The 11,132-nt window shown below is 47.9% G+C and overlaps 1 protein-coding gene across 1 annotated transcript; it reads right to left on the bottom strand.

The window, feature by feature from the left end:
• Window positions 1–2,092, bottom strand: LRRC10 (leucine rich repeat containing 10). Its single transcript, XM_058682163.1, has one exon. The coding sequence runs from the start codon at window positions 1,951–1,953 to the stop codon at window positions 1,114–1,116; it is 840 nt and encodes a 279-aa protein (XP_058538146.1). The 5' UTR covers window positions 1,954–2,092; the 3' UTR covers window positions 1–1,113.
• Between the last annotated feature and the right edge of the window lie 9,040 nt (window positions 2,093–11,132).

Here is an 11,132-nt window from a genome sequence, read left to right as displayed (position 1 = left end):
TATCTTTAAGGTTGATGTATTTGTGGGAAGAAGAAAAGGTCACAATTTACTTTTTAAAAAATGGCCAAAATGTCTAAGCTTGTACACTGACCATCAAAAGGCCCTATCTAGAAAAATCAAATCCAAATAAAGGCTAAGAAACTGAGGCTAGAGGCAGAAGTGTCTTATATATACCACAACCTTCAACGCAGATTTCCAAATGCTTGTTTCAAGTAAACAGATTTCTCACCTGCTACCTTTAACCTAATATCCTGGAAAGTGGTTTCCCTCCACGGAAGGGGATTCAGTTCAGTTCTTCGTAAATGTGAATAAACGGGAGGGCTCTACGGAGGCAGGCAGGTTACAACTAGGCTCAATTTTAATAAGACCACATTGCCAACAAGAGGTTCTACTTCCTAGAGGACTTGTAGTATTATAGTGACAGTAAGCAGTTGAGAGCAGACCTGGGGTCAAACCTTGACCTTTAGGGAAAACAAGCTAAATCAGCATGAACCAGTGTCAAGTGTATAAGGTGGCAGCCGTACTCCACCAGGAGGCATTTTCTACCAGAGGTCCTCTCAGCATTCACTCAACTGCAGGGGAAAAGCTTCATCTTGAGCCTTTGCAACAGCACGGAGTCTGAGAGTCTGACTGACTAGGTAGAAATGTCTTTTGTAAGTGGCCTGAGTTTGTCCCTATTTTCATATCACTTAAGGTCATTCCTAGTAAAATATATCCTGCAAAGGGCTGGAGCCAGGCCACCTGAACTCTCAGGTGAATTCTTTAGTAAATACCTTATTTGAGGAGTTCGTGAGCATCCTGACCAGCCGCTTGTGGAGTAGAGAAGGACAGAATGTCCTAGCCCTTCGTACTCTTCAATGTTGCAAAATACCTATTTGGAGGAGCTGATTTGCTTGCAGAGAGTGAGGCCGGCCATAGCACCCAACTTCACTTTGGGAGAAATGTTGGCCAGAAATTCTCCCTTAATGTGAGTGAGGTGTTTCTTTGGACTTCCATCACTCCCCACTGGCAGAGCATCCCGTGTGTCCCAGAGCAATCCTGTACCCTCTAAAGGAGAGATCTCCAGAAGATGCTGGAGTCGGATCCTTGGCGTTGACCTACGACTGAAGCTCCTCAGGAGTTGGGAGGAAGAAGTAGAGGAGGCAGGACAAGTATCTCTCCCTCCTGACTTTCCTCCCTGACCAAGGCGTAGCGTCTGGCTTTTCTGGGGTCAGGCTCTGGCGTCTCCTCTGCCCATCTTCCCACGCGGCGCACGCCTTTGGCCACCTTGGGTGCGTTCCTGCAGGGATTGTGGTCATAGATGACCAGCTTCAGACTCGACAGGTGGGCCAGGCTGGGGAAGTAACGGATGCTGTTCCTGTCCACGTCGATCACCTCCAGGAAGGGCATGTGCAGCAGCACAGGGGGGAAGTCAGTCAGCAGGTTGCCTGAGAGCCAGATGGTCCGCAGCTCTCGGAGGCGCTGGAGCTGGCCTGGCAGCAGACGCAGAGAATTGGAGCCGGCATGCAGAGTCTTTAGGAGACTTAGCTCGCAGACCACCTCCGGCAGCTGGGTGAGGCAGTTGGCCTCGACCCACAGGGTCCGGAGATTCTGAAGCAGGCTCAGCTCACTGGGGAGGTCGCAAAGTTTGTTGTTACCCAAGTAGAGGATGCAGAGCTGTTTCAAAGTACACACCACCTGGGGCAGAGCCTTGAAGTTGTTGAAATCCAGGGCCAGGATCTGCAGATTCTGCAGCTGCCCCAGCTCAGGAGGCAGGCTGTTGAGGTGGTTGTCACTCAGGTAGAGCTTGACCAGCTCCCGGAAGGAGCACACGTGCCCGGGGAAATGGCGTAGCTGGGTCCCACTCAGATCCACCGTCTTGTCCACGGGCATCTCCCGGAGATCTCTGACCACGTAGTTCTGGCAGCAGTCAGCAGGGATGAAGGCCACCAGGGCCCTGATGGTGTTCCCCATGAAGAGGCCGGAGGCAGGGTGAGCCCCAGCCCACCGAGTCACCCACGGGGCCCGCTGCGGGCTGGGGCTGCCGCCGACTGCCCTGAGGCCTATTTTCCTCTCCCATTATAACCTGGGGTTGGCGGGACAAAAGCCAGTCACTTCAACAGAGAAAAGTGCTCGTGATAGCGACTTGAGTGTCGGGTGACAGGCCCAACGCACAGAGTCTGGGGAGGCCGGGCCTGATTCGCGTACTCACTTTCAGTCACCTAAGCCCCAATTGCCGTTATCTACATTTTTTCTGTTTGTTTGTTTCAAGCTGGAAATAGCTTCACTGTTTTTTCTAATGATAAAACAGTAAGACATCATGTAAAGGTGTAACAGGAAAAAATGAAAAACACGCACAGCCATATTCCCCAGGAATGAACACTAAACATTTTAAGGTATGTCCTCCAGCTTTTGCTACAAGTAACCAATTTATTAAAAAAAAATTCATACTGCTTAAGAGTCTTACTTTTTCATAACATGGACATATTTTTGTGTTTGCAGGTATCTACACAATTATTTTAAACACCTGTATTCCATTGGGAGGCATCGTTGGAGTGTAAACAGCTCTCTGCTGTCGTCTATTGGCATCTAGATTGCTTACAATGTGTCACTATTATAAATATCCTCGTACATGCACTGTGAGAGTTAACCACTGATTTCTTTAGGAAATGGGCTTAGAAGTGTTCCTGGGTCAAAGATACGCATGTTTGTTTTTTTAAATTTTTATAATGTTTATTCATTTTTGAGAGACAGAGACAGTGCAAACGGGGAAGGGGCAGAGAAAGGAGGACAGGATCCAAAGCAGGCTCTAGGCTCCGAGCTGTCAGTACAGAGCCTGATGAGGGGCTCAAATCCACAAACTGTGAGATTATCACCTGAGCCGAAGTCAGATGCTTAACCAACTGAGCCACCCAGGTTCTCCCCACCTCCTTTTTTTTTTGAGAGAGAGTGTGCAAGTGAGCGAGGGTCAGAGAGAGAGAGGGAGAAGGGGGGCTCACCCGAAGTGGGGCTTGAGCTCACCTGATGTGGGACTCAAACTCACGAACCGTGAGATCATGACCTGAGCCAAAGTCAGATGCTTAACCACCGAGCCACCCAGCCGCCAACAGGTGTCCATTTTCTGAACTCTTCATTCTTACCAGGTAATAGTTTTCCATAGTTTACAAATTTGCCTTTGACAAAAGACGAGTGGAAAAGCAGAAGAGAGGGAAGAGGAAAGTCAGACTCTCGAAGCTTAAATAAATGAGGATATAATTCTCCAGTTCATCTACGGCAGATAACAGCTAATTGCCCATCAAAGGTTTGTGCTTTTCTTCCACAGTGTCCAGTTGTGGGAAGCAGCTGCCCAGCCGGGACATTTTCTAGTATGAGTCTAGGTCAGAGAGTCTAATTCTGGCCAATGAAATGTGGGCAGAAGTGATACCTGTCTCTTCTAGGCCTGGCTCGTTTAAAACCAACCCCGCCTACCTCCACACTCTCTCCATCTGCCTGCTGGATATCAACACCCAGGGTGACCTTAACTGCCACCATGTGGAAGTCACATGTTGAAACTGACAGGGCCTTGGTCCTTCTGGATCCCTGGAAAGGTTAACATTTCTAACACCCTCAAAGCTTCAGGTCAATTCCCATCTTTCTGCAAGTACCCTCTTGTACTGTTCGAAATCTTTTTGTTTGAATATTTTGTTTCGTTTTTTAACTCTAGACATCTATTTAAAAACCATTCCAAGTGAGACGATCCATCAACCTGCCTGCTGTATGGGAGAGAGCCGGGGCTGGGGGAGTCTCAGCAAACTCTTTACCATCCTCCAGTGCCTTTGCTGCTAAATTGTTCCTAATAGACTGAGCAGAGCAGAAGAACATTCTGCGGGAATGGCCACTCCACAGAGCTCTTTGGTGATGCAGTGCCACCACCCACCTTTCTCCTCAGTCACAACTGAAGCTGGTGTCCTTGGACTTTCTACACACTGAAAGTCAAAGGCTGTCATCTCGAGGCTCCTCCTTGCTGTGTTGATTTTTACTATAATTAATGGCCTCTCAAAATGAACAAATCAGGAGACTATAGATGCTGGAGAGGATGTGGAGAAACGGGAACCCTCTTGCACTATTGGTGGGAATGCAAATTGGTGCAGCCACTCTGGAAAACAGTGTGGAGGTTCCTCAGAAAATTAAAAATAAACGTACCCTATGACCCAGCAACAGCACTGCTAGGAATTTACCCAAGGGATACAGGAGTACTGATGCATAGGGGCACTTGTACTCCAATGTTTATAGCAGCACTCTCAACAATAGTCGAATTATGGAAAGAGCTTAAATGTCCATCAACTGATGAATGGATAAAGAAATTGTGGTTTATATACACAATGGAGTACTACGTGACAATGAGAAAGAATGAAAGATGGCTCTTTGTAGCAACGTGGATGGAACTGGAGAGTGTGATGCTAAGTGAAATAAGCCATACAGAGAAAGACAGATACCGTATGTTTTCACTCTTATGTGGATCCTGAGAAACTTAACAGAAACCCATGGGGGAGGGGAAGGAAAAAAAAAAAGAGGTTAGAATGGGAGAGAGCCAAAGCATAAGAGACTCTTAAGAACTGAGAACAAACTGAGGGTTGGTGGGGGGTGGGAGGGAGGGGAGGGCGGGTGATGGGTATTGAGGAAGGCACCTTTTGGGATGAGCACTGGGTGTTGTATGGAAACCAATTTGACAATAAACTTCATATATTGAAAACAATAAATAAATGGCCTCTCGACAAGTACTATGCTTTGCCTCTATATTTAGCCTGGCCACTGTGACCACAGATGGTCATGAAACAGCTGCCCTGTTGTCCCTAGAAGTAATGATGACAATGATTGCCACCTGTTATTATTTGTAACTAATTGGCTAAACTCTAAGCACTGTGCCAGGGGTTTACATATACTCTCTCTTCTCGGAACCTGCCAGAGGAATATTTTTTATCCCCAATTTTCAGATGAGAAAACTGAGGGTCCGAGAGGTTGAATAATAGCATCAAATATTTATTGAGCACTGACTATGTTCTGGAGGCAAGGAATCTTGTGGCTAACGAGATAGACAGGATAGGACCTTGTCTCACAAACTACACAATTCCACCAGAGCCGGGGTGGGGTTCTCCTCCTGGAATTAAGGTCCCACCAGCTGACAAACTCTGGCCTCACACTCAGAACTTCCACTGGGCACTTTAATGCCATCCCCTAAATATGAGCATGGAGCTAAGGATAACCAAATGGTTGAGAAAGGCCTTTTGTGTGGACGGAGACAGAAATAGGCAGAAGAAAAGAAATCAAGAAAAAAAAAAAATGGAGAAAGCAGATTGTAACCAGCCACACTACAGTATTTTCAGAGTTTGTCCTGCCCTTATTTTTCATGCCTTTGTGTCAGGTTTAAAGTGAATGAAACATCCCTTGGGAAGCGTGGAGGGTTATGGATTGACCATTACCATGATTGTTTTATTGGCCCATCTCGACTGTTGTCCTTGGCAAGGGGACAGCCTGCAGATTCAATGGCATCTAGGTTGCTTACAGTGTGTCTGTGAAAGACCCATACGTCCCTCTTCACAAAGTCACTGGAAAGACCACATCCTCTCTGGCCACAGATGTCTGTGAGTCTATCAAATGGGTCACATGACCCCTGTGACCCCAGAGGGCTCTGAACTGGCTTATCTAAGGGACAGGTGGGAGATGTTCAGGGCTCAGTTTAAGGACTGAAGTTGGTGATAATCTCTGAAAAGGAGTGTCGGAATGGTGGCCCGGGTGTAAGAAGGCAGCAGTTTAAAGCAAGAGATAGGGGAGACAGGCCTGATCCTGACAATGACTAGTTCCTGGGGGGTTTGCAAAGGGCACAGCCTCCCATTGCTCAAGGCACACAGGGTTGTGATCTTGAAGCTTCCAAAAAGAGCACTGACCATGTCACCTCTGCCCTTCATCTGCTTAAATATCCACTGTGCCCTTCCCGACCCCCACCTACCCGTTTCCCCCCTGTCAGCCACAATGCCTCCTTGTGGGACCGTAGAAGCCCCACCTCAAGTCTGGGCAGGGGCTTCTGATTCCTGTAGAACGAAACCCAGACTCGTCAGTGAGGTTTACAGGACCCTAGAGGATGTGCCCCTGCCCAGCTCTCCAGCCCGCTGAGGGCTACCCTCCTCCTTTGCTGCCTCCTCTGGTTCATCGAATGTGCCCACCTTCCTCCTCATTAGGGCCTTCCCCCCTGCAGCCCCCTTTGCCTAGAACGCCCTCCCCTCCCCTTGGCCCCTCCCCTCACTCTTACTCATTTGTGCTGTTGCACCATACACGTTGTTTCCCGACCTAGTGATTTTGCACCGTGCTGACAGTACTCCCCTGTAAAAACTTACTCATCACCCATCTCCCCGGCTGGATTCTTTTTTTTTTTTTTTTTAACGTTTATTTATTTTTGAGACAGAGAGAGACAGAGCATGAACGGGGGAGGGGCAGAGAGAGAGAGGGAGACACAGAATCGGAAGCAGGCTCCAGGCTCTGAGCCATCAGCCCAGAGCCCGATGCGGGGCTCGAACTCACGGAGTGCGAGATCGTGACCTGAGCTAAAGTCGGACGCTTCACCGACTGAGCCACCCAGGCACCCCATCCCCAGCTGGATTCTAATCCCCACTCAGCACATCGGCTGGGATTGGCTTCCTGTTGAATCTGTCGTCTCCGCCTCCGTACCTGGCACCTAGCTGGTCCTCAGCAAGTGGCAGTAAATGAGCTGATGCTAATCGGCCGGTGAAGTCCGCCTTGATTTGCCCACAGAAAATTATTATTATTATTTTTATTTATTTTTGAGAGAGAGAGTGAGCGAGCGCACAAGCAAGGGAGGAGCAGAGAAAGGCAGGGACAGAGGATCTGAAGCAGGCTCCTCGGTGACAGCAGCGAGCCCAATGTGGGGCTCGAACTCCCAAACTGCGAGATCATGACCTGAACTGAAGTCACACGCTTAACTGACTGAGCCACCCAGGCACCCCACACAGGAAATTATTTTTAAGTACTAAAGACAGCACTAAATATAGGAAAGAACACAAATTTAACTTATTATCCCCATCAGCGCTGCTATAGATCGTATCTTTCGTAAAAACCTTGAGTTTTACACACACCCACTCCTGCTGGACTGCAAAGTCCCTGAGGCCTGTCCGCTCTGCTGCATTCTTAGCACAATGACAGCACCTCGGACAAAGTGGGCAGTGATTTATTCCACAAATAAGCGATGAACTACAGACAAAATTCCCTGCCTTCCTGGAACATTTGGATGAATGAATGAATGAATGAATGATGTATTAGTCTCAGTTTGATAACAGACACTCAAACTGCTAGTAGCCAGTAGCTTGACAATATATATTAGTGAGTAAGTAGATTTTTTTCTACCATTGATCATCATTGAGGTTAAGAGACGGGGCTCTGAGAAAGACTCAGAATTTACTCAGAATAGTTGACCAGATCACATAGCGTTGGAAGCACCCAGAAAGGAACTCACATTTGCTTGGTAACCTGTAGGACAAACTATCATTTTGTGCCTTCCGGAGCACAGTGCTGGGGCAGAGGCTGAGGGCTTGCTCTGGGGTTTCAGCCCCTGACTCTGGAGCATGCTGAGCCCGCTCTGCAGACAGGTCCAAAGGTGGATTCCAGAGTAGCCTCCCAGAACACTCTGAAGTTCATTAGATGCTCTGTCAGCACTGAACTGCTGGAATCTGTTCAATAGCAGCTGCTGAGCTAAGACAATTATTCAGAGACAAGGGAGCTTCAAAAGTGAGCAGTGCAGTGAAACACAAACCCTGAAAGCGTTCCATCCACTCACCGGCTGGAGAGCCCGGGGAGAAAGGAACGTGATTGGAAAAGGCAGCCTTTCTCCAGCTTGCTTGTGAGTGATAGGAAGGAAAATTGGCCTCGAAGGGATTCTGCCTGGCAACCCTTAGGAGCCAGCAGCGAGGGGATCCCTGTTCTGAAGCTGGGTTTCTTGACAGCCTGGGGTGATAGACCTTGCCCGTGATTACAGCTGAAGGCCGTTTCAGTGAGCTTCTCTGCTTCTCTACTTTATGGAGGGTAGGATTTGCTACCAGAACTCAGATCAGTACTTTCTATTTCACTGCAGTGTTTCACGGCTTTGTCAGGTTTAATGCAACTCTGGGAGTAAATAGGTCCTCCCAGTTTGTCGACCTTGGCCAGTGGTTCTTTTTTTTTTTTTGGCAATTAAAAAAAATGTTTTTCATGTTTGTTTATTTTTGAGAGAGCACGAGAGAGAGAGACAGAGTGTGAGTGGGGGAGGGGCAGAGAGAGAGGGAGACACAGAATCTGAAGCAGGCTCCAGGCTCTGAGCTGTCAGCACAGAGCCCCACATGGGGCTCGAACTATGCATGGCCAGATCATGACCTGAGCCGAAGTCGAGCGCTTAACCAGCTGAGCCACCTAGGCGCCCTGCCAGTGCTTCTTAACTAGTGCTGATCTTGCCCTTCAAGAAATGCTTGACAATGTCTGAAGGCATTTTTGTTTGTCACGACTCAGAGTGCTCCTGGCATCTAGTGGGTAGTGGCCAGGACGCAACTGAACATTCTACAACGCACGGGAGAGCCCCCACAGCAAAGAATTGTCTGGGCCCAAATGTCAAAATGCCAAGGTTGAAAAACCCTGGGGTGTCCTGATGCCAGCCAGTCCTCCCCAGGAAAAGCAGCACCACCGTACTTGTAAACTGGATACAATAGCTAGTATTTTATCTTGACTGGAGTGTATTCTTTTCAGTCATGGGGAAGATTTTCTTTCTGTCTAATAAGGTCGAGTAGGATGGTACAGAAATACCCGTTATATAACTATATTCTCAAGAAATTCCTTTGGCATTCCTGAGATTCTTAGATCTTCCTGACAAGTAAAGGGTTGATAATGTGAAAGTAGCTTTGGAAATTGGAATTGCTTACAAACTTTATAAAGGACTCATGAAGTCTCTTATAACTTGTTGGGTTTTTGTTTGTTTGTTTGTTTGTTTTTTGCAGAGTAGGGGGCAGGCGGTGGGTGAATCTTCCATGCATTTTCCAGTAGAAATGATACTATAAATGGTGACATCTCAGGTTGGCTTATTCCAGAAAACAACGAAAGTACGGTGATGATACAGTGATTGCAGTCTTACTGACTTCTGTATATAGGATGGTTTCTATGAGGAAGGAAATGGATTCTGAACTGCAAGCTCAAGCATCAGTCCCAGTAGCTAGAAGTGATTTCAGAGGATGGTTGATGCTGCTAAATTCTGGTACCACCTGGAACTGGGCGCATTGCTGCCTCAATGCAACCACGGTTCTGTTAGCAAGGAAGAACAGAGAGGTTAGGTCGGAAACCAGCAGTGCCTGCCATGAGAACGTCTAGCATATGTGGGTTGGTAGTTTGGAGGGTCTGGGGTGGAGTTTCAGTTCTAGCATTTCCTGCCTGGATGGCCTTGGAGAGGTTGCTCAATACCTTTGAAGGTCTTTCTCCCTTTGTCAAATGGAGATGATAAGAATGTCATGGTGAGGTTTAAGTGATAGTAAATGCCCAGAACATACTAGAAGCTTAATACAGGTCAGCTTTCCCCCTTCCCCCGCTGCGTACTTTCTCTCTCATCAGTACTTGCTTGGTACGACATCACATCTTTAAGGAATGTCAATATCTGCCCAAGTCTGTGGTCAGCTCCAACCGCATCATTAAACTTGCTGCTAACTTAGAACCTCCTGGAATGGGTGGAGCAACCTCACAACTTTGCAACCAGTGGTGAGTAGAGAGCAGCCACCGAACAAGGACAGTGAAGCCGATCTTGGTGGCTCTGCTGTGCCTTCAGATCATCATGGCATGGAGAGGTAAGGGAACATGGGCAAAGCTGAAGGCTGTGACATCGTCTCTCCTTGATGTCAACTGCTCTTCCCCACACAACTGCTGAACGGACAGTGGGATGGGACAAATTGGAACTGGGGGTTCTGATTTGGAGGGGCTGACCATGGAAGCTCACTCCTCCCTCTCTAGCTTGTCAGGATTTCTTTCGTCCAAGTGAAGCCCAGCAGGTGTCATGTAGGAGAAGGAAGGACTCTGGAGGAGTTCGCAAAAGACCACCAGCCACAAGTTTTTGCGGGCAGACATCTGTGACACTCCCCTGAGGAAGTGTGTTTACATGAGAGAATGACAGAAGAGCAGTTATGTGATTATGGGGGTACATTCTGTGAGTAGATTGCTGGGGGTCTGGAGACATCTAGCTCTGTAAGGCCACAAACCAACTTGGGCTCCCCAGAGGCCCAGGGCAAGCTGTGTTTTTCTCCAGTTGGAGAGTTCCTCCCATCTACTTTTGCAGGGAGGAGGAGCATTCGTTCGGTGTTCCCCGATCGAGGGTGTCTTTCAGATAGTGGGGCTCAGTGTGAATCCTGAGTCACACCGATGGGTGGGCTGGTGCTATGGGAGAGACCCCTACGTGGACTCCAGGGATCTGTGTTCGAACTTCTCTAAATGGCTGTGTGCTCGTGGGCAAGTTGTTTAATTTCTCATGCTCTCCTTTCCCTCATCTGGAGACCAGAGGGTTGGACGAGATGGTCCCTAGGTTCCCCATCCAGCTTGGCAGTGGAGATTTCCATGACATTTCATGGCAAATGCAGGTCAGGGCGGGTAAATGGGGCGGGGACTGTGCTTGAGAAAAACAGCGTTGTTTTTGTTTTAAATTCCAGACACTAGGTTAAGATGACAAAGACCTTGACCCAGCATTCCTTTTTTACTTTTTTTTTTTTTTAAACATATTTCTGCCATTCCCTTCTCTGAGCCTCAGTTCACTCACCTGCAAAACTGGAGTAATTATACCCACTGCTTGAGGCTGCCAGGACATAATGTGTTTAAAGTGTCTTACACATAGAAGGCACTTAAAAAAATGGTTGATATTATTACCCTTTTATTATTAGTGTTATTATTAGCTCTTGGGCTGGGATTACTCCAGGGAGTCCTAATGCATGATCAAGAGAGTGGAGCCTTGGGCCAGCCCTGGTGTTATTTCTCTCAGTTCCTGGGCCCTAGCTGGTTTCCTGATTTGGTGTTGGGGGGGACCCAAAGCCTACTGGGCCAAGCCTATATCCTTTTGGTCCACTATGGACTCCCCCAACATCTCCTCCCAGCAGATGTATTAAAACAGA

Source organism: Neofelis nebulosa, chromosome 8 (genome assembly GCF_028018385.1).
Source record: "Neofelis nebulosa isolate mNeoNeb1 chromosome 8, mNeoNeb1.pri, whole genome shotgun sequence".
NCBI lineage: Eukaryota > Metazoa > Chordata > Mammalia > Carnivora > Felidae > Neofelis > Neofelis nebulosa.
The sequence above is the reverse complement of the archived record's forward strand: the minus strand, read 5'-3'. Positions and strand labels throughout refer to the sequence as shown.

Bases quoted from the DNA above. Each gene is read 5' to 3' on its own strand.
- LRRC10 (XM_058682163.1), bottom strand. From the start codon at position 1,953: ATGGGGAACACCATCAGGGCCCTGGTGGCCTTCATCCCTGCTGACTGC.